We start from the raw sequence: 24482 nt of genomic DNA, 5'->3' as shown, positions 1-24482 counted from the left end.
GATTGGGTGTCTGGGCAAGGAGAAGGAAAAATAGAACAAAGGCAAGAAAGGGGGACCATTCCAAAGCTGGGCCCCTTTATTCTTGGTTCAGTGGAGAACCAACAGAGTTCTAGTGTGATAGGAGACTCCTACTGGGGGGGGGTGCGGCTGGAGTAGTTTAAGCCCAGGATTCTAGCATGCTGCCCTGTCCAGTATTCAAAACTCAATATATTGATGAAAGCCAGAAAAAAATAACAGAGGAATCCCATGTTATCATCATGTTATTTAAGATGTGAAGCTCCTCATTTCCAATAAGATCGAGGGTGAAACAAGGATGCCCATTATCACCACTGTTGTTCAATATGGCACTAGAAATATTAGCTTTAGCAATAAGAGAGGAAAAAGAAAGGGAAGGCATTAGAATAGGCAAAGAAGAAGCAAAGCGATCACTCTTTGCAGATGATACAACGGTATACTTACAGAATCCTAGGGAATCAAGTAAAAAATTACTTGAAGTAATAAACAACTTTAGCAAAGTTGCAGGATATAAAATAAACCCACATAAATCATCAGCATTTCTATATATTACCAACAAAGCCCAAGAGCAAGAGATACAAAAAGAAATTCCATTTAAAGTTACTGTAGCCATTATAAAATATTTGGGAGTCTACCTACCAAAACAAACCCAGGAACTATATGAACACAAATACAAAACACTTTTCACACAAATAAAGTCAGATCTAAATAACTGGAAAAATATCAGTCGCGCATGGGTAGGCCGAGCTAATATAACAAAAATGACAATTCTACCTAAGTTACCTTTTTTTTTTTTGGCTTTTTGGTGAGGCAATTGGGGGTTAAGTGACTTGCCCAGGGTCACACAGCTAGTAAGTGTCAAGTGTTTGGTCTGAGGTCGAAATTGAACTCAGGTCCTCCTGACTTCAGGGCCTGTGCTCTATCCACCGTGCCACCTAGCTGCCTCTATAATTCTCTTCTCTGAACTTTCTGAGATTTGTTTTTTGGTTTTTTTAATTTATTTTTGGTTAGGCAATGGGGTTAAGTGACTTGCCCAAGGTCACACAGCTAGTAAGTGTTATGTGTCTGAGGCCAGATTTGAACTCAGGTCCTCCTGAATCCATGGCTGGTGCTCTATCCACTGCGCCACGTAGCTGCCCCAAATTATTTTTAAGAGCTAGAAAAAACAATAACAAAACTCATCTGGAAGAACAAAAGGTCCCAAATATCAAGGGAATTAATGAAAAGAAATGCAAGGGAAGGTGGCCTAGCTGTACCAGATCTTAAATTGTATCATAAAGCAGCAATCATCAAAACTACTTGATATTGGCTCAGAAATAGAGTGGTGGGTCAGTGGAATAGGTTAGGTATGTAAGACACAACAGTCAATGACCATAATAATCTACTATTTGATAAATCCAAAGACTCCAGCTTCTGGGATAAGAACTTACTATTTGACAAAAACTGCTGGGAAAACTGGAAAACAGTATGGCAGAAACTAGGCACAGACCAACATCCTAAACCCTATACTGAGATGAAGTCAAAATGGGTACATACTTTAGATATAATGATTGCTACTATAAGCAAACTAGGCGAGTAAGGAATAGTTTACCTATCAGATCTATGGAGAAGGGAAGAATTTATGATCAAACACGAGATAGAGAATAGTATGAAATGGAAAATGGAGGACTTTACATTAAATTGAAAAGTTTTTGCACAAGCAAAGCCAATGCAACTAAGATTAGAAGGAAGGTAGAAAATTGGGAAAGAATTTTTACAACCAGTGTCTCTGATAAGGGCCTCATTTTTAAAATATATAGAGAACTGAGTCAAATTTATAAGAACACAAGTCATTCCCCAATTGATATATGGTCAAAGGATATGAACAGGCAGTTTTCAGAGGAAGAAATTAAAGCTATCTATAGTTATATGAAAAAATGCTCTAAATCACTATTGATTAGAGAGATACAAATCAAAATGACTCTGAGGTACCACATCACTCCTATCAGATTGGCTAACATGATGAAACAGGAAAATGATAAATGTTGGAGAAGATGTGGAAAAATTGGAAAACTAATGCACTGGGTTTTTAAATTGTATTTATTTTTAGTTTTCAATATTTATTTCCATAAGATTTTGAGTTCCAAATTTTGCCCCCACCTGTTCTCTCCCCCCACCCCAAGATGGTGTGCAATCTGATATAGGCTCTACATACACATTCATATTGAACCTATTTTAAAATTAGTCACATTTTAAAGAAAAATTAGAACCAATGGTAGAAACCACGAGAAAGAAGAAACAAACAAAAAAAAGGGGGGGGAAAGAGATCAAATAATGTGCTTCGATGTGGACAGCATTTTCTATTGTGAGTCCTTTGGAGTTGTCTTGGATCCTTGTGTTGCTGAGAGGAGAAGAGTCTGTCAAAGTTAGTCATTGAACATTGTGGGTGTTGCTATGTACAATTCTCCTGGCTCTGCTCACTTCATTCAGCATTACTTCATTTACATCTTTCCAGGTTTTTCTGAAGTCTGCCTGCTCACCATTTCTTATAGCACAATAGCATTCCATTACATTCATATACCAAAACTTGTTCAGTCATTCCCCAATGGATGGGCATCCCCTCAGCTTCCAATTCTTTGCCACCACAAAAAGAGCTGCTATGTATATTTTTGTACATGTGGGTCCTTTTCCCATTTGTGTGATCTCTTTGGGATACAGACCTGGAAGTGTTATTGCTGGATCAAAGGGTATATACATTTTTGTAGCCCATTGGGCATAGTTCCAAATTGCTCTCCAGAATGGTTGGATGAGTTCACAACTCCACCAACAATGCATTACACTAAGGCAACTTCTTTCTCATGGTTCCTCCCATTAGTTCTAATTCTTCTGTATGTCATGACTAATGTAAAAATATGTTTAACATGTAGAGCCTATATCACATTTCACACCATCCTGTGGGGGGGGGAGGGAGGAGGAGAGGGTAGAGGAGAAAATTCAAAACTCAAAATCTTATGGAAGTGAATGTTGAAAACTAAAAATAAATTAATTACATACAGAAGATGTGAAACTCCTAACTTTTCAGGAGAAGGCGCTGTGTAATTCAGAAACTTTCTAAAATAGCAAGCCCCCACCCTTGGACAAAGGCTAGAGTTGTCAGCACCAACATATTTTCTTTACTCTGGGCACTTGGTGTTGATTGAAGAAAAAAAAAACACTCCCTCCTCCTGGGCACCCTCTCCTGCCTGGATTTTGTGCTCTCTCTTCTACCTCTCTGGCTGCTCCTTTTCAGTCTCTGCTGCTAGAGCGTCATCCAGGCACCACTAACTGTGGATAGACTCCAGGTTTCTGTCCTGAGCTTTCTGTTCTTTCTCTGGAAGCCACTTGGCACAGTATAGTGCTAGGAGCATGAGTAGGCACTTAAATAAATGCTTATTTGCTTGCCTCTCTCCAGGTGATCTCATCAGTTCCCATGGGTTCATCTCTAAGCAGACTACTACCAACCTGACATAACCAACCCTAGTTCTCTCCTGTCCTATGGTCCAAGATCACCAATTCTCTGTTGCGCATCTCTCATTACTTCTCCTTGAGGCATCTGACATGCAACATCTCCAAAATAGATTTCATTATTTTTGCCCCCCAAACCCTTTTCTCTTCCTAACTGCCCTATTTCTGTGGAGGGTATGACCATCTTTCCAGGCACCCTGATTTGCAATCTTAGCCACCCAGATGTTTTGTATTTCTCCACAATATATCTCTCCTCTGCCCCTTCCCTCCACCTCTCAACTAGAACACTTTAACAGCCTCCTAATTAGCCTCCCTGCTTCCAGTCTTTCTCCTCTCTAATCCATCTTCCACCCAGCTGCCAAAGTGACTTCTATAGCAGAAGCCTGACCCTGCTCACTCCTAGGCTGATAAGGGCACAATAGATCCCTCTTGTCTCCAGGATAAAACAAACTCCTCTGCTTTGAAAGCCCCTTGTCATCTGCTTCTAGCTTGCCCATCCAGGCTCATTTCACATTATTCTCCTTCATGTGCTTTACATTCCAGCCAAACCAAGCTTCCTACTGTGTCCTGTAGACAATATTACATTTTCCGTCTCATAGATATTGGTATCTATATGCATGACCATAGGTAGCTAGGTGGTGCAGCAGATAGAGGTCTGGGCCCTGGAGTCAAGGAGGCCAGAGTCTGACCTCCCTCACTGCTGCTGCTGCTGATTGGTGTCCTGGCAAGTTAACCGGCAAGTCCCCCAGCCCCAGTAAAATGGAGATAATAATACCTTCCTCTCAGTCTTATAAGGAGCCTCAAATGAGATATGTATAAACTACTCTGAAAACCTTAAGGAGCTTTACAAATCTTAGCAGCAGCAGCAGCAGTTGTAGTAGTAGTAGTAGTAGTAGTTACAGTAGTAGTAGCAGTAGCACCAGCAGCAGTAGTAGCAGTGGTACTAGTAGCAGTAGTAGTGATAATAGCCACTGAATCTCAGAGCCCCCAAGCAACTCTCTAAGATAATAAACTGTAAGTGAGCTGTAGTTATGGATCATGGGGGCTATTTCCACTCTGGGAGTTCTCACACCAGTGAAATCACAGGTGCCCCCTAAAATGTTCTAGGCACCGCGAGTAGCTCCATCCCATGAGGAGGCATTGGAGGAAGATTCTATGGACCAGGGCCTAAGATCCTTTTGTAACAAGGCCATCCCTGACAGGCTCTGGGCTCTTTTCCACAAATGTTTTCATATTTCACCTAAAGTAGATTCTTGATGAGGTGAATGTGTTAAAGGGGGACAGGAAGCTCTCCTTGAAAAGACTGAAATCATTCTTCATGGAAGCCTCTTTAAAGGCATGGAGAACCATTCTGGACTTTAGTACATTTAGAAGAAGGAGCCTCTTGACCTGGAGCGGGGCACTTGCACTTTGGCTCCCAGAGGAAGGCTACAAGTGTTCTGGCTCTTTGCTAAAGGGTACAGATAACCAGGGGCTGCTGGTGGGTCCCTTGGACCCTGTGACAGGAGGCTGTCCCCAAAAGAACTGGTGACTGTGTCAGGAAGAGCTGCCCACTCTACAGGCAGAAATGACTTCCACTCTCAAGATGGCTTTTGTGTTGGAGCGCAGCCAACACAACGTCTCTCTTGGACTTCCAGCAAGGAGAGGAGACTTCTTTCCTTCCTCCCTTCCAGCCTCCTTCTCCCCAGCAACGATGGTGACCACACACTTGGCTTCCAAACAGTGAAATGTACATTTCTAGTCCTGGTGCCACCTCAGGAGTCTAAGAAGTTATAAGTTCCTGCATCTCGTCTGTGGGGAAGACAAGGGTGCTTCCTGCAATGTACTTCTCAGAAGAAGAGATAATCATTGATAAGATCATCTTGGAACATGGAAGCCCAAAGCACAACCTCTTGGGAGAGTATAACAGGGATAATGGATAAGAGCTTCACGTCTTAAGTATGCGTTCCTGTGTACATCTGGCTGTTGTACTTTGAGCAGTTCTTCCATGGTGGAGGAAATAAATAGCTGTCCTAAGGCTGATGCCAACCATTTTGGATAGTGAGCACTTTTCTAGATGGGACTCTCTTCATCTCTTTTGGGAAGACTCTGGATATGAACTATATTTCAGTTTTATTTAAGAAAATTTCCCTGGACTACAGTGTACGGGCACAATGAGCCAATGAGTGAGAGGAAACAGGTCAAGCTGACTCTCTTCGGAATTAGGCTCCCTCAGGACTGAACTTGGTCCATGGGAGTCCAGAGCTGGGGCTCTTTTGTGGTGAGGGGCACACCTCTTAACCTCCTATACGTGAGTATTACAGAAAACAGCCATCTGTATCTAGAGTTAAGGGCAATTTTCATTCTCATGAGAAGGGGCTAAGTAAGCCCCCAAACTCTGGTGTATAAAAGGCCCTGAGAGCTAGCTCCCAGCACGAAATGCTCAGACCAGATTGGACACAGGAAGAGTGCAGCTCTACTTCCCATAACTCAGAGACAGAAAGAGATCATCTTCACAGGCCCTTTCTGTTTCATGTGCTGGTATCTGCCTCAGATCTCTGGGCACTTCCCTAATTGCCAATGACTGTTTCTATGGATGTGAGTGTCTGCTAAACGTGTAAGTCCTGGAATTTTCCAGGGAAGACTTTTTTCTTTGCACATAAGCCAGAAGATTCGTCCTTATGAAATTCCTCTTTACACAAGTCATCTGATTGTTCTGCTGGGGGTATCATTCACTCAAGGCCCTTCATCATCCAGGTTGCCCTCCTCTGGGCACTGTCCAGGTCTTAAACCATGGCACCCAGAACTGAACACAATACTCCAGATGTGGATGAGTGCACAGCACAGAAAGACTATTGCTTCCCCATTCCTGGAGGCCAAGTCTTTCTTAACATGGCTCAAGATCACATCAGCTCTTGTGGCTGCTCCATCCCACTGCTGACTCAGATTGAGCTTGCAGCCCACTAAAACCCCTAGATCTTTTCCAGAATGACTATCTAATCATGTCTTCCCCATTTTGTACTTGTGACATTGATTTTTTGTACCGTAGGAAGACTTTATATTTATTCCTACTGAATTTTATCTTATATTCAGCTCAATGATCCCGTCAAAATCCTTTTGGATCTTGATTCTGTCATTCAGTGCTTTAATTATCCTTCCAAGTTTTCTCCTCTGCAAATTTTATAAGCGCACCATCTATGTATCTTTATCCAAGACAGTGACAAAAATACAAAAAGCAGCACAGGGGTCTCAGGAGTCTTCCTGACATGAGGACATTAACTACTCTTTGAGTATGGCCATCAAGTCAGTTGCAAATCCACCTGATTTTATTTTTGTCTGATCCATACCTCTCCATCTAGTATGGGGTAACTTGATCAACTTTTCAAGACAACTTGATGACTTCAGTAATCTTACCAAAGAGGAAAAGAGATCTGTATGTCTTGACCTGTCTTTGATGAAGTCATGGTGGCTCTCTGTAATCACCACTTCCTTTCATAGAGGTTCATTAACCATCTCTTTTGTGATCTATTCTAAAGTTTTCCTAAGAACTGAGGTCAAGCCCGCTAGCTAGTTGGCAGACGGCTTCCTTCCCTCTTTTGAATACCAGGATTACATCTGCCCTTCTCTAATCTTGTGGTCACTCTCCTGTTTTCCTTGATCTTTCAAATATCACGGAGAGTAGATCAACCATCTGATTTGCCAGGTCTTTGGGACCCCAGGATGGAATTCACCAAGAGCAGCTAAGTAATCTCCTACTGTCTCTTTACTTATCATTGGCCTCAACTCCCTGGTAGTCATCTTTGCTCTGTTATTTCCAGGGTATGGAGTGTTCACCTTCACCAAGAAAACAAATAAAATAAGGACTGAGCAGCTCTACTTTCCCCATGGCGCCAGTTATCATCACCCTATCCATACCAAACAAAGGTCCTATCCTTTCTTTGATTCTCTGTTCTCTATCAATATAACTTTAAAATCCTGTTGTCCTTATTTTTAGCATTCCTGACAATATTTTTATGGGACCACGCCACACTCTAATATCCATTTTCTGTTACCAAGCCATGTTCCATATTCTGTATATTTCTCATTTAAATTTAAGTTGGTTAGTGAGTTCCCTGTGTGTCCACATCAATTTCTTCAGCCAAATACTATTTTTCTGCTCCATTCAAATTGTTTCCCTTTGTGTCCAAGATTTCATTCTTCAGCATCTCCCATCTCTTCCAGGATATCTTCCTTTGAAGAATTTTAGTCCACAGGACCTACCTATATTCTCCCTAGACCTTTTGAAATCCGAAATCTGCTTTCTTAAAACCTAGGACACATGTCAGCCTATGCTTCCATTTCCTCTCCCCTATCACAGATTCCAGGATGGAGTAGTTACTTTCCCTCAAGGTTCCTATCACCTCTACCCTAGCAACTAGTTCCTCAGTTTTAATGAGAATAAAATCCAGAACAGACTTCCACCTTGTTAGGGGAAGGATAAAATTATCACTGACCAAGTCAAGATGTTAGTAACTGTTCTGCTTTTGGCAGAGAAAGCCCCAAGAGGTGTCTGGATAACCGAAGACCCCCACTATATCATGCCTTTGTGTCAAGCTTGTAATCTATTAGCCAAACTCATCTATTTTTTCTTTCTGTTCAGGTGGTCTGTCATACATACCAAAGACAAAAATCACTTGTTTCTCCCTCCTTTGATCTTCACTCAAATACCCTGCATGCTTCTTCACTCCGGTTCTTGAGGATACCTTCATAAGGACACCTTCTTGACATGTGATGGTATTCCCTCCCCACCTTTTTATCTCCTTCATTGCTTTTGAATGGGATGGAAACATTCACAGGGATGATCTAGCCATGTTGTAGGGACAACTATGTCATCCAATTTGCCTCCTTTGGTCCTCTTGTTTGTTGCCTAAACTTTGGTGTCTTTAATTAGATTCTGTCTCCTGTAATGTCAGCGTGTCTCTGATCTTATTTTTCTTCCTTCCTTGGGGTTATTCTTTACAACATCTAACTTGGGGGGCTATAAATAGGCAGTGTTCTCCCATCCTTTTTAGTTTAAAGCCCTTTAGATGCAAGACACCTGGCAAACACATCATCGCCAGCCTTTGTTAGGTGGACTACATACATCTCTGGAAAGGAATGTATTATCTTTCCACTGTTAAGCTGTGGTCTGGAAATCCAAATCCCATTCTCAGAAATCACCAGTCAGCTGTTCACTTCCCAAATTAAATTTCTCTTGTGCATCCCTTTTGTTTAGTGGGCAGCGGTGAACAGAACACAGTCTGTGCCAATGCAGTCTTCAGTTTCTTACCCAGAACATCATCATTGTTGGCAATATTTTTAGGTTCCTCCTGGAAGTGTCACTTATTCCCATCTGAACTTCCACAAGCCAGTAATTACCCTCCATTTTCATAAATTTTAGAAGGTGCTTTGGAGATATTTCCTGAGAAATATCACACCTCTCTATTTTGGTGACCAACCAGGTCAACAAATAGCTGCTTCAGTACCCCAAGCAAAGGCATCACCAACTACTAGTACTGTTCTCTTCCTCCTCTGACCTTTACTAGATGACCTCTCATCTGGTGGCTTCTGGGGCTTCACTCTGCCATTCTTGGGATAGTGGCTTCTTTCATCTCAGAGCATGCAGTTCTCTCCTCTTCAAAAGTAGCTTAAATCTCTTTTTAAGCTCTAATTGTACAGCTGTCCATTTCTCTTTTACCCCTCCGATTGCATTCTTCTATTCTCCATTATTCTAACAAGGGTCATCTCTCCTCTTTTACTTCAAATCCCTCACTCCCACAGCCTGCCCATTGACACCTTCCTTCTGTCTTCTTTAGAAATGTTTCATTCTCTCTTACAATTTCCAAAGTGGAAAGGCATTCCTCAAGTCTCTTCCCTTTCTCCTCCAAGAGGGATTTCAGAGTATGCTTGGAATGCAGGTAGCACTTTTGATGCAAATCACCACACTGAGTTTCCTTATTCTCCAAAATGGTTGACATTTTAAGCCTTAGTTAAAAAAAATACTTGTGGGTATTTACACTTCAACCCTAAGCACCTAGTCAAAACTTTGCAGCCAGTTATCATCTCTTAATTATTCAACAACTTTTCAAATTCCTTTTCTTTGATTTAACAACTCCACAGCTCTAATTACTTCCCCTTTGGCATTTCATCACACTCTGGTCACTTTCCCCAAAATGCCACCTACCAATGTCTTCATTAATTTACTTACCCCTCCAATGGTTCTACTAATCTTTACTTCCTTACCTGAATTTGTCTTGCCAACTGCCTTCTTCTTCTTGAGCCTATCTCTTCAGGTCCCACTCTATTTTTGATCCCCTTTAATCCTTAATTGTCTTTGATTCTCTTTCAGCCCAGAAGTAAAATCTGGACCAGTATCTTGTCAAGGAAATTATTCTTCAAAATTTCCTCAATTTCTCTTCTTCAAATTCAAACTCTGACCCACTAGTCTAGACCCATCCAAGTCATTTCATTATTGACTCAAATTCTTCTCTATTCTCATAATCCATCTATCTGATGTGACTGTCAAAAGAGCTAACATCATCTTAATGGATCAATTAACAGAATTAATATCTAGAACAAGAGATGTTAGTTCCAATATACTTTGCCCATATCAGAGACATCTGAGAGGCTGGTAGGTAGTGCAGTGGATACAGTGCTGGCCTTGGAGTCAGGCAGACGAGTTCAAATCCTGTCTCTGGACACTAGCTAAGTGGTACAGAGGATAAAGTGCCAGGCCTGAAGTCAGATTCATTTCCTGAGTTCAAATCTGGCTTTAGATACTTACTAGCTGTGTGACCCTGGGCAAGTCACTTCACCCTGTTTGCCTCAGTTTCTTCATTGGTAAAATGATCTGGAGAAGGAAATGACAAACCCCTCCAGTATCTCTGCCAAGAAACCCCCAAATGGGGTCATGGAGAGTCAGACATGACTGAAATGACTGAACGACAACCTCTTTTCTTAGTTCAATTTTATTTTATTTTCAGTTCTGAAGTTTTCCCCTCCCTTCTTCCCCTCCCAAACTCATTGAGAAGGCAAAAAAAACAAAACTAGGGGCACAAAAATAGTAACTAAGGGATAAAGATGATCATCAAAGTAAAAACAACTGTTTTGATGATAAAAATATAAAGCTTTTTCATAAACAATAAAAATGACCAAATGGGGCAAAGTTTTTGTATTGCGTGTGACTACTAAGTCTGATATCCAAGACATAAAAAACTTGACATATGAGAATATGACATATAAGATTATGTATGATAAGGGGTCAAACGATATAAACAAATTGTTTTCCAAGGACTACCCGCAACTTCTTAAAAAACATATTAAAACATGTTCCACATAACTAAAAGAAATACAAATTAGAACAATTTCCCCATTTAACACCCCCCCACTCTTTGAAAACTGTCATATATGACAAAAAGACTGGAACAGTTGACGTTGGAGGGACTGTGGAAAGACAGATATGCTAATAATACGCTTTTCGTGGAGCTGTGAATTAGTTCAATCATTTGAGAAAACAATTTGGAATTATGTGAGAAAAGAGATTTATCCTTTGACCTAGTTATGCAGCTCCAAGGCAAATACTGAAATACAATATAAGTATTTATTAAACACTTACTGTGTGCCAGGCACTGTACCAAGAAAGAAGCAGTAAATGGTCAGAGAGGCACAAGACATATCTTGCACTTGAGAAGCTCGCAACCTAATGGGGAGTTAGCATGCAAATAACTATGTATAAAATTACAGGACAAATTGGAAATAATCAACAGAGGTAAGGCACAGGAATAAGATGGCTCAGGAAGGCCTTCCTGTGGCAGGCTGAACACCTCTCACCTTCACAAAAGGAGGGCCTCCAACGCATTCAGAAGCAGGGAGGTTTTGTGGAAGGACATCCACAGGAACTGCACAGTATGGGACATGGATGGGGAGTACTCTGTGTGTATACACAGGCCCATGTTTCAATCAAGGTACCAAAGTATGCATAGAAGAGAGCCTGTGCACTGCATCTTAAAACACTCCAGATCTTCTGCCCTTTACAATGGGGTTCTTTAAACTAGAAGTAAAAATGAGAATTTCAGATTGGTCTGCATTCAATTCTTCCATGACATCCTGATCATATTATGGTTAACTTGCAAAAGTGCTATTCTTCTAATTGCCATCTGGGGTCTGTACCTGAAACTCAAATTGGAAGGTTGGCTTCCGTCACAAACAATATACTGCCTCGAATCACCACTTGCTTTCTTCAAACTGCCTCTTTAGGACTTGGCTCATTTTCCACACCACCAGTGGGGCCCAAGGCAATAAAAACCTACTTTTGGTCAGCAAACGAAACCAACTGTTCACAAGCCACATATGGAGTAAATATGGACAGTAAAAGAGGTGCGACTTTTACAGTCACTTTTCTGACCATCAGTTTCACAACTGAATTATTTATAAGGCTCTCAAAAATAGGCTTCTCTGTTACTCAGACTGCCAAGAAATGGAAGGGTCTACCCAGAGCCTAAAATACTTATCACCCTAGTGTGACTCATTACTGAAGATAAAGGTGTCAGGCCTCCAAAAAATTCTGCAACAGCTGAAAACAATTCCATGATGTAGCGCCCAATCAGGCCCTTTTGATTCATCCCTTGGCTTCAGCCACATGGAAGCATTTTGAAGGCTGGTTCTGCTGGCTTCATGAAGCCGTTCCATCGGCTCCAGTGGCTGAGAGCAGGTTTCACTTTGATGTCAGAAGGGAATGGCCGGCTGCTCCAGGCAAACGTTTGCCTCCACCTTCTACTACTTTGCTCACCACCTTTGCAAAGCAGCTTTCTCCAGCACTAACGTTTCTGCTTTCTGCCCTAGTTTTCAAAACTCTAGTTTCCCAGGGAATCTACCCCACCTTCTGTGCTGAAACAAAAGCCCAAGAAGGCAATACGGCACTAGTACCAAGCTGAGTGTGCTGGATTTGGAGGTGGGGAGGGATGGGTTCAAATCCTGGCTCTTTCTCTAGCCACCTGCATGAAGCTAGGTGAGTTATTTCTTGGAAGGACTTGGCCTTCCAGATCTAGATTTAAACTTGAGATGAATCTGCTCCCGCTTCTATGCAATAATCCTTTAGTCTGAAAGCAGTAACACCATCTCCTCTAGACGAATTCATCTCTGGACTAGATTTCTTAGAGGACAGTTAACAGTGTCCCTTGCAACTCACCAAGGGGGATCGGTGCTTTGAGGTGGCTAGTTTGCCTAAGAACTTTAATTGGGTTTGTTTATGACAGAAAAGATCTGGGTGCTGCTTCTGTTTCACACCCTCCCTTAGGAGTAAACCGCTGCGTGGAAGATCTGCTTGTTCTCTTAACTTCCATCCTACTTCTAATAAATCCTTTTCAGCCTTCATCCAATCTTTCTATGTTTTGGAATTTTAACAGGCTTCTCTTGGAAGATGAGAGGGAAGAGGATTTCTTTTCAATGGTGAGATCTGCTGAAGGTGATTTTAAATTATTATCTGCTAGGGAGACAATGGCATAGCCCTGGGTCAAATGATAAGAATTGTCACTTCTGGTGAATGCAAAACACGCAAGAATAAAATGTCAGCTCCGGCACAATGTCAGCTTCTTGAGGTCATGGCATCTCTTCCTCTTCTGTCTTTTGACAGCTAGCATTTGTATAGTGACTTAGTGTTTACAAAGGGTTTTACAAATGTTCTCTTTTGATCTTCACAACCACCCTGGGAGGTGGGGGCTATTATCACCTCTATTTTATAGACCTGGACACTAAGGCTTCAAGGGATGAACTGACTTATCTAGGGTCACACAGCTAGTGTGAGGTAGGATCTGAATTCACGTCTTCCTGATTCCTAAATGCTCATTAAGGTGAACTAAAATGAAAATCTGTGACGTATGGTAAAAGAGAGAAGCTACAAATCTTTGGTGAGTTCCAAACTGCTACTGGTACTGTCATGTACAAAATCTAGTTGACAAGAATTTAGGTTAAAAAACTAACAGGAGAGATGGTTGCTGCTTCTAAATATTTAAATGACTGGCACGAAGAAGAGGGAACCAATTTTTCCACGTTTAAAACACTACAGAAATGTGAGTTATCATTATTGCTGTTTAGAGGGCTGAAAGTGAGGCTCAGTGGGTGAAAGTCAAAAATGATTCCCTCTCACCATGACCTTTGTAACTGTCAGCCTGCTCCCAAAACGGAAGGGCTCTTAGTAGGACGTGAACTTCCCACAAGTGCAGAAGCTGGCTGACTGTCCATCAGGAATGCATAGCATGGTTTTGTAGACTAGGTAGAAGAGTTAGGCTCAGGTCCTCTCCGCCTCTAAGTTTCCCAGCTCAGTAATGACCCATTTATTTAGAGGCCAGCCTTAACCTCAACTCTTCTTAATTCTCTGGAGGAGAGCTTTTGCCTAACAGAAAGGCCTCTGAACACCTGAAATCGTCATAAATGATGCTGGGGCACTAAAAGCAATTCACTTTATTAAAGCTCCCAGTCAATATCTCATTGAGACTCCACACACAATTTTAAAAACAAAAACACATTTTTATTGAGATCTTTTGCTCTTACATCACTTTCACTTCTTAATATGTCATTCCTCCTCTTCTCCCCGACCCAGTAAGTTAGCCCTCAGAGCAAACAAAGATTTGAAAAGAAACAATGTGTTCATGGGCTGTGTCTGACAGTCTAAGCAATATTTCTTGTCATTCCTAGACACTCCTAGGAGTAATACATTTTAGAAACGTAAAAAATATTTTTTACAACAAAAGGTTTGGTACTTAAAACGTTCATTTTCACTTAGAGGCAAAATTCACTCGTGTGCAAAAAACAAGTTGGCCAATGATACCGAATGAAGTATTAACTGTATCTGGTGAGTATCTGCGTAAGAGTTACACAGCCTTCTTGTATTCATTTCTTTCATGTGTGAAAAGGCAAACTGAACTCCCCTCAACAGGGCAATTCACGGGTTCGATTCCAAGAACAAATCGCACCAAGTTTAGCTTGGTGCGTCCTCTCGCCCTTCTCCCCAAAAGTGGTGCCTTCTAATAAGCAAACCCCAAGTCTTGGTAACATAAAGGAATCTTTATTGATCTATTATGCTGCTTCAGTTTTGTTTTGGTTTTTTATATCAAGTACTGAAGTGCTTGGGCAAATTTGAGAATATTTCTCTTATCTTTTACTGTGCAGAAAAACTCCATCGACTTAACAAAATTGGAAGGTAAAACAGCCCAGGAAATTCCTCAGGAGCCCCCATTCCTCGTCACTGCTGTTTTCATCCAAGTCCCTCATGGTGCAATGACGGGGCCTCGTGTTTCACTTCCATCCTCACTCGTTGTACTTGGACAGTTTAAGCCTGGGGATAATGTTCATTGACTGCAGCTCTTGGAAGAGCAGTTTGCAGGCGTAAGGGATCCGCAAGGAAGACACGTGACACGAAGATTTGCAGTAGTGGCACCTGAAGCACAGATCAGAGCACGCGAGGTCAGGGTATGATCAGTGAGGAGGCAAGACACGCTAGATTTTAAGAGAGGTTTTCTGCCCAATTCTACCACCACCCTCCCTACTCCAGAAACTCTTTCTGGACTGTCCAGCACAGAATACGTGACCAGAAAGAAAAGGGTTCCATAAAACACTTTAAAAATGCTACTTATTTTTAAAAATAAATTTTAATGATTTTTCCTTTTTGGATCTCTGCATTTCTCAACGTCTCCCTTCCTCCTCTTCTACCCAGAAAGCCAAAGAGGAAGAAAAAAAAAAGCCAGTTCAGCAAAACCAGCCCAGCCCCTGAAAAAGCCTGCCCTAGCCTGCAGTGTTCCACAGCCACAGCCCCCTGGCCTGCACAGGAGGGAGAGAGGTGCCTTCTCTTCTCTCTTCTTTCCTGACAACTTCCCAGATTCTATCTTCACCATCTGGAGGCTGCCATTCTCTCTACGTGCACCATCGTCTCTGTGTTGTTCTTCCAGGTGCTGCTGCCTTCATTCTGCATCCATTCATCTAAGTCTTCCCATGTTTCTCTATCAGTGTTTCTTTCTTACAGCACAATAATATTCCTTTACATTCAAGTACCACAACTTAACTTAGCACTTCCCTAATCAATGGCTGCCTAATCTGCTTCCAGTTCTTCTCTGCTACTACAGAAGTGCTTCTCCAGATACTCTGGTGTCTATGAGACCTTTCTTTGTATCACAGACCTCCTAGAGGCATATATACGCCTATCGGTGGACTCTCTGGGTCAGAGTGGGCCACTGTGAATCACTCTCTGTCTTCCAGAAGGACTGGACTGTTGGAGTCCTGAGAGCTGTCCTGATCACATGACAGCCTTTCCCGCTGGAACCAGAAGGGGTCTAGAGCCACCAGTGCTGCTGCCCCTCAGGGACATGCAGACCGGAGTAGAGTTGGGACCCAAAGGAAAATTAAGGTGCAGTATGCGGCACCTGAGGTAAGGCAGAGGTGAAGTCAAGCTTCTGGGAAATCCTTGGTGAACTAGGGCAACCATCTTTGTAGGCTGTAAGCATAAAATCTCCACTTTGACAAATTAGAGAAAATGGAGTAAACAACAGAAGAAATAAATTATTTGCCCACATGAAATAATCAAATGGAACAGCACCAAACAAACCAACAAATGAGGAGTTATCTATATTGTTACTTTTACCTGCTGGTTTATATGATCGCTTTTCAACTTAATTCACATTTATTTGCTAAATGTTCTTTTATTAAGGTTGAAATTCACCTCAAGTAAAGGGTCAAATATAAGTAAATAAAACAATATCTGATGTTGTTTAGCTGTTTTTTAGTTGTGTCTGACTCTTCGTGACCCCATATGAGTTTTCTTGGCAAAGACAAAAGAGTGATCTCCCATTTTCTTCTCCAGATGAGGAAACAGAAACAGACAGAGTGCCCAGGGTCACAAAGCTGGTAAATGTCTGAGGCCAGATTTGAACTCAAGTCTTCCTGCTTCCAGGCCCGGCACTCTATCCACTGTACCACCTAACTGCCACAAATATCTGATACTAACACTTTTTTCCAGGCAATCTCTTACCTTCTTCTCCTAGTTGCATTAATTTTAAGTAACTGAAATTATCTAATTTATCTCTTATAACTGCCTCTATCGCTTGCTTGGTTAAGAATTCTCCCTTTAGTTATAGTAGTAAAAAGTATCTGATCTGTTTCTCTTCTAAATTTTTTTTTTAATGGCATGACCTTTAGTACTCAGGTCATGGATTCATTTTGAGTTTATTATGGTATATGGTATAAGGTGACGATCTAAACCTAATTTCTTCGAAAATGCTTTTGAGTTTTCCAGAAATTCTCACCAAACAGGGAATTCTTTCCTAGGTACTTTATGTTTGGAGATTTACTTTATAGTGAATTGAGTTAAACTGTATTCATACAATTTTACAGATTTAAAGTTTTACTTTAATCACTGAAATGACTTAAATGTTTCTTCATGTTCAGATTTTTCCTTCTGAAATTCACTCAGATACAGTGTCATGAATGCTTTCTGAAATTATTCTCTAAATTCACAAGAATTGGCAATTTCTTGAAATTTGGATTTATGCTGCTGAGAAATATTTAAAATCTATTTAATCATTAAATACCAAGTAATTATGCACTCTCTAGGTCCTATGGAATATATCTAAGATAAAATATAGGCTGCAGCCCTAGCCTAGAGGAAATTATAATCTGGATAGAAAAAAATTAATTCAACAACTCAGCATTATGTAGAGAGAATACAATCTGGGACTACATAATTTTCTAGTGGGCCTGAACTTTCTCCTTCTCTTTCCCCTGCCTCAGCAAGCAAGATGACACAGGCAAGAAAAGCTCGGCAGCCACTGGCCCAAGCGAGGCCTGAAGGGAATCCCCAGCGTAACGGAGCTGATGAGAGGCCCTCTAGCTTCTGCTCCAAGATCCCCAGTGGAAGAAGCCGCCATCTCCACAGGCAGCCCTCTCCCCTTGTGGACAGTTCTGATTGTCAGGAAGGCCTTCCTAACATCTGGGCTACACTTGCCACCCAATACTCCCGGTTTTCCCCTCTGGGCCCAAGCTGGACAAGTCTCATCCCTTCTGCATAAGACAGCCCTTCAGATACTTGAAAGTAGGCATCTCTTTGTCAAGGTAAACATCCCCAGTCCTGTGACGTAGACTTATTGTTACATCACCAATCGCCTTTTGGATATTTCAAGTTGCATGTCCTGGACATGTCTCAAATCCAATCTGTCTAGGACTCCTCGTTCTCCCCTTTTCCAAAGCCGCCTCTTTCTGCCGAAGAAGCCGCCCTTCTCCAGTTTTCCTTCACGCCACTTCACTCTCCCACACCACCCTGCGGTCAATCTGTTCCCCAACGCTGCCATTTCTGCTTCCACAACACCTCTCGGACCTGAGCCCTTCGCCACATGCCCACACCTGCTACCTTTGCTCAGTCCCTTCACCAGCTTTGGCCTAGGTGACTGCAGCAGCCTCCTGGTGCCCCCTACCATCCCAATCCCTCCTACTTATGCTACCAGAGTAATGTCTACTAACCAGAGATCTGACCGTGTGACTCCCCTACTCAATCAACTATGGTGGATAAAATATGAACTCCTCTCTTTGGCTTTCAAAGCCCCAAACAACCTGGTTCCAAACTTTCTAGTCTCCCTGGACATGACACTCCCTTCCACACACTGTGATCCAGCCAGGTGGTGCAGTGAGTAGAGCACCAGGCTTGGAGTCGGGGAGACCTGAGCTCAATTCCAGTCTCAGACACTGGCTAAGTAACCTTGGGAAAATCACTTCACCTCTGCTGCCTCTGTTTCCCCATCTGTAAAATGAGCCTTAACAACACCTATCTCCTAGGCTGAAACAATCATTGTAAAGCACGTAGCACAGTGCCTGGTAAACAGCAGGTGTTCTATAAATATCAGCTGTTCTCATTCTCTCTGGTCACCGCACACAACACTCCATCTACGGTCTTAATGCTCTTGCACTACATCTCCCTCGTGCCTAGAATGTGCTTCCTCTTTTCTTCCACCTCCTATGGAGTTCTTCTCTTCCTTTAAGATGCAACTTGAACACCATCTTCCCTCTGACTTCAGGTACTAGCCCCCTTAAACTACTTAACTACTTTGTATACACCTCTATTCATATGCTTTGTTTTTATGTTGACAGATTAACCTGCTGTGGATGGGGAACCGATAAGCACAAGGAGAGGGAACCGTCCCCTTCCCAGGGCCATCCTAAGACCAGTGACAAGTATTCAGTGCGGATCCTGAGGAGTCCCAGGAGGGCTGGCTCTGCTGGGGAAAGAGACTTCAGGGTTTTCTTTTAGTAGATTCCTCTAATATTCTTCTGCCTTTTCAGTCTTCCTCCTGAGAGGCACATCTTTCCACTTGTTCATGAATGCAGGTAGGGCAGAGGGCAACAAATACACACAAAGTTAATTTTCGTCCACTGTAGATTCTGTACAGCACCTAACAAATAAATACTTGTCAAAGGATTTTTCCTTCCCCCTCCAACAACAGATTTGGATTTGGTTACTTGGCTGTTTACCCCTTGGATCGCATTGGGAACTGAGACCTCTCACACTTGATCTCAATTTAAGACCTTTCTTATTATATGTCTGAATTGGGCTGGGCCACTTGGTAACTGAGTTTAATCTGTCCTGTTACAAAGGAAAGCGTCTTGTTTGCTGACACTCCTGTATTATTCTTCTATGTAACACATTATTCCATGCCCTCAATCCAAGTACATTTATTTGCAATTTTCCTGCACACACCCGGACAAGCCAGAAAGCATCTTGATGTCAGCCGCTGGGAACAAAAAGGTGCACCTCTATGACAGCCTTTTCCAAATGACCTTGTGCATCTGAATGAAGCATCTCCAAATGTGGACTTGTCTGTCCAAACCCACACCATGAAAACTGATGGGTCTGAATCTGAAGGCAAAAGCGGGGACTGTCGTTTTACAGGAGAAATTAAACGTTCCCTATTAGATATTTATCTTAATGGGGATTTTCTTTCACGGCGAGTTTTCATTCGGGCCCTTTCTTTTTGTGATCCTGCCCCTCGTCTTCTGGAGAACAGCAGCGTCACTGTAAATATCCCCATAGCAATGCCTCACTAATGGGCGAGTCACTGACGAAGGGCTGCTGTGGGGATCCTCAGTGGCTCTAATTGCCTGGACGCCATTGTGCTGCTCATTAAAGAGTGGCTTCCACCCCCCGACACCCCTGGCCCCCTCCCATATCAGGTACAGCCAGGCTGCACGAACGACCGCATCATTAGACCCCTCAGCCAGAGGGCAGTTCAAGAAGCCTGCTAGGAGGCCAGCATGGACTAGGAACCTTTCTCCTTCTCACAACCCAAGTAGGAACAGACTCCTCCAATCCCCCGTAGCATACTCGGGTCTATGCAGCTAGGGACAAGATGCTCAGGCACTGCTACGCGACTCAGTGCCGCACCAAAGGCGAGTCAGTAGAACAGAGACAACAGAAACTACAAAATACAGGGTCTGCTGAGCAAGAATCTACACAAGCGCAATAAACAAGGAGCTGCCAGATTTAAGTAGAGCATCTTCTTCGCTGAGGAGCAGAGACACAGCACATCTCGTGTGAATCAGACTGACTGAGCTGACCTGGGCCCCCTTTCCGAAGGTACACTCTACAAACCCTGCATCAAATCAGAAGGGACTGGGTCACAGCAGTCTGCTCCCCTGCAAAGACTGTCAAAGCAAAGGTACTCTCCAGCTAGGTCCTCACGTACTTCTCAGAAGATGACTAGACAGCCCAGCACTGACGCAAACCAGGAAGGCCCCTTTCTCCCTCACACACGAAACTACTCCCATCCGCACAATGTGATGAAAGCACCAACTACAGCCAGCGGACTTCATTCAGCCGCGACGACACGGCCTCGCTGGTGGACATCATCCCCTCCTCTGCCCAGGCAGAAAGCAGGGTCTCAGCAGGAAATAGCAGCCTCCAGCTCCAGGTACTCTGGGCCGGGCAGAGTCCTGACATTCTGATGCCCGGGTCGCTTTATTCAGACAGCAGGAGACTGCAATGCCACCCAGAGAGCAACGCCTTAAGCCATGGTCCTCAAGGTCCTTCCATGTTCAGAGGGCTTTAGATCTGGGCACCTAGCTTAGCCCTCTTGTTTCACCACAGAGGAATATGAAATTCTGAAGGGGGTGTTTAAAAGAATTAGAAAAGACGGAACTGAGGTCAAAGAGGAAAGAAGGGTGCAGGCCTGTCGGGAGGGTGTCTGCAGCACCAAAGTCAGGATGAGATGAGGCTTGGGGTAGATACCCAAAAAGCCTTCTGCGGATACCTGGGGGCAAGGTAGAATCAGAAGAGGAATGGGATTATTGGCTGGAGGTGGCTGGAATAATGATAACAGACAGCAGAACTGTCTAACTCTCAATTTGGTTCTGTTTTCTCTACTACGGAGAACTATCTTTTCACTCAGAGGGGAAGGCTAAAACAGGTATATAAGAAGCTGAAACTCAAAACAAGCGAGAGGGCGGTAAGAAAGCTCCGACCTGCTGCAGTGAATTCCAGTCATCAGACCGGGCTGAACCATATTCTGGGAGACTAAAAGAAAAGGAAAATAAGAAATGCTGAATTGTTACCAATGACCCCCGAAAAGCCGTGGAGAATGAGAACCATGCTCCAGAGCTGGAGCCAGGCACGATGTGGATTCTCACCCCCTTCCCTCCAAACAGGGAAGAGCTGATTCTTCCAAACAGACGCTAGTGGACTTATCTTTGGTTCCTAGCAGAATTTTAGAGAACATTAAGAAAAGCTGTGGGCTCCTGGAAAGGAAAGCAGTGATCATTAAGAGGCACTTCACCATGGATGGGTGATGCCACACTAGCAGAGACCACATCATGAGACTGTCAGGTGGAACAAGGAGGACTCCTGAGCTTGGAGATGAGGATTTCTAGCAGGCTGTCTTCCACATCTGGAAGGCTGTGATGTGGAAGAGAGATTAGAATTGCTCTGATTGACCCCAAAGGGCAGAACCTGGAGGGAGAGAAGTCTGGGCTTCACATAAGTACAAGCTGTCTCATGACGAGAGCGAGACCCCAGTGGGATGCTCTCTTGGATGGAAACTGAGGCTCCTATCACTGGAGATCTTTAAGCAGAGACAAGATGACCCCTGAAGTGACTTCCAACATGGAGATTCTGTGAATTGCTTTGCCCAAGGTCACATGATCCTGGCAGAGCATGCAGTAAGGTCCGTCCAGGCCATGGGCCTCAGGGATCCTTCTGCTTTTTTAAAGATGGTTCTTAAAATCCAGCCCAAGTAAGAGGAAGCCCCGCCATCAGGAAGCAGAGAAGAAGGGGAACCTCTCCGGCTTCCTCATCCTTGTACTCAAAGAGTCTCTGGTCTTTGCTGGCTGCTTCGTGCTCTGCATTACTACCGAGTCAGGAGAAAGTCCTGGTCAGCTACTGCTCAGGTACTGCTATTCTGCGGTTAGGAAGTCAGCCAAGCTCTTACTCAAGGTGAACAGTACATGCTAAAAAATATAGCTAGGCCTTATCTTCCCTCTTGTAATGGCAACTTCTTATAAGAAAAAAGACACATCACCATGTAATTAACATGGGTATGTGCAGATAAATACAAGAATTACAAAAATTCCAGAGAGAGATAAATCATAATTGTACTAAATAAGCAATTTTACATAAGATAATTGTAATCATGTGTTAGCCAATGGGAAGAGGAAGACACACACAGAAAGGCCCATTATGCACCAAAATAATGAGTCATACTTTTGTGGGAGTAAAATTTTTGGGAAAAAAATGGATGCCGCTGAGAAGGAATGGCTGAACAAACTGTGGTATGTGAATGTAATGGAATACTACTGCAGTATAAGACTCAAAGAAAGCGAAGAATTCAGAGAGACACGGGCAGGCGTGGACAAAGTGGTGCAAAGAGGCCCACGAGGACAACTGTCAGAGCAACGTCTACAGTGATGTAAGTGGAAAGAGTACTGACCACTATGGCCCAGCCCACCAGTCAACACCTCTCGAGGGTGTCAGGGCTCTGAAGAGCAGACGAGGAAATGCTCCGGGTGGGAACTGGCCGCTGCAGGGTCAGACCCGCTTGTTACCAGGCAAAGCCCATGGGGGCAGCCATATATACACAGCAGGAACGACTGCAGTATCAAAACAAAAGGCACCAGGACGGCCCCTGATAAAGCCGTGTGCAAACCTCACACACTGAAATGATTCAGGGTGGTTACTTAATCAACATTAAATAACTGCGCGTTTTGTGGTATACGTCCTCTGGGAGAACATGAGCTCCTCAAGGGCAGCAAGCAGCCTTGATTTTTGGTATCTGTATCTCTAGCACATGGGAAGTGTTTAATAAATGCCGCCTCAATCATTCGCTTATTTTAACACCTTGTCCACAACGTTATCGTGAGAGGCTATTGAATGACTTGTGGTTAGCAGATCTATTTAAAAAAAAAAAAGAATCATAGAAAGAAAGAAAATGGGCAAAAGTATGCTGAGTGAGAGATGTTAAAAAGGAGGGACAGGGGAACTGATGGGAAGGAGAAGAATGAGGCACAGAATACATATGGTATCAACTTACCAGCCAGAATATCCCAGAAGTCCACACTGCCCACAGACATCCACCTCAAAGGCGTCACTTGAGATCATTAATCTCTCTAGCAAAAGCATGCTGGCTCCATATCCGATCAGGCAGTCACGTTCCATTTCTCCAAGACGCAGACCACCGTCACGCGATCGACCTTCTGTGGGTTGCCTTTGAAAGAAATCATCAGACAAACAGGGCATTTGGGTTGGAAAGACCTCAGATTAGTGTAAAACATCACCTGCATAAAGAATATAAGCGTCCTGCCGAGCAGTTTCCCCTCATTCTAAAGAGAAGAGAAATGGAACAAACAAGACAATCCAGGCCGCCCCAGAGCTGCTACCAGCGCACACAGAAGGACAGAACCAGTTGAAAGAAGCTGTCATCTAAAAAGATCAAAAACCGGGGAAACGTGTGAGTTAACAAATCCATCTCCATGAGACAATACACAGCCATACATAATTTAAAGTACACGAAGAGGACTATTACCCGCATTGAACAGATGCAAAAAAGAGGTCCAGAGAGATCCAGGGACTCACCCGAGCCCCCACAGCAGTGGACAGGGCCGGCTCTCCAACCCAAGCTTCCCATGTCACTATTGCACACTGGGCTCTTCACGAGCACACTGACCTGTCACACTGTTATATACACAGACACTTGGGGCTGGCATATCTTTTTTTCATTCAAGTTACTCAATTATTTCAAAGTATTATAAAAAATCAACTCAGGAGAAGTCTGTCACAGACTATTGTCAGAAATAAGAGTTTTAGTTACAAATAAAAAGTTTGTAGGATGCTCTCACAATTCCTGACCATTTCTGAAAAACAACTAAATGGGGTTGAACATGCATGCATGTTGCGTTTGAAGGCATACAGCACGCCGTCCTTCACATATCAAGGTAATGTTGGTGACTTGCTGTCAGTAGGGAACAAGGTCGTATCTCGCCCTGGCTCCCCGGCCCCACCTTCCAAACAGTGGAGACGGCTTCATCTGGACTCTCACTCATCAGTCCCCCTTCTGCCCAATCATGTGCTTTGTGAGGTGGGTAGCTGGGCTAACAGCACAGGCTGTGGCTAGTGGACAGTGAAATCGACTGCCCCATACATAGACGTGATCTCGTTTAGTACTTCCTATCCTCCAAGCCTCTGGACCCTGGAAGGCCACCGTTACTGCAGAGCATCCATCTCACCATCAGCAACTGTCCTATCAGAAGATTGAATAATGTTTCATTCAAATGTGTACAATTGTTTCAGATGTGGAGAATAAAATACATCCATTTAGAAGTGTTTCTGAATTCACCACAACTGCTGTGGCTATGTATTTTTTTTTAATCAAATGATAAGAGCACACTACTCTCATCATGTGGGGGTCCCCCCCAAATGTGAGGTTATAAAAGGGCTCTTGTACATCTAAAAGGTTAGTGAGCACTGC

The 24482-nt window shown here is 43.2% G+C and overlaps 1 protein-coding gene across 1 annotated transcript in view; it reads right to left on the bottom strand.

The window, feature by feature from the left end:
* Window positions 1-13998: 13998 nt before the first annotated feature.
* POLR3B (RNA polymerase III subunit B) overlaps window positions 13999-24482 on the bottom strand; it is a 147217-nt gene continuing 136733 nt past the window's right edge. The window contains exons 27-28 of the mRNA XM_020982425.2: window positions 23049-23222; window positions 13999-14929 (exon numbers count right to left, since the gene is read on the bottom strand). Of these exons, the coding sequence (XP_020838084.1) occupies window positions 14800-14929; window positions 23049-23222 (304 nt within the window). The 3' untranslated portion in view covers window positions 13999-14799. The remainder of the gene's footprint in view (window positions 14930-23048; window positions 23223-24482) is intronic.

This window comes from Phascolarctos cinereus, unplaced genomic scaffold (assembly GCF_003287225.1).
Source record: "Phascolarctos cinereus isolate Bilbo 61053 unplaced genomic scaffold, phaCin_HiC Scaffold_1;HRSCAF=81, whole genome shotgun sequence".
Taxonomy (NCBI): Eukaryota; Metazoa; Chordata; class Mammalia; order Diprotodontia; family Phascolarctidae; genus Phascolarctos; species Phascolarctos cinereus.
Note: the sequence above shows the minus strand (reverse complement) of the source record. Positions and strands in the feature narration are given on the sequence as shown.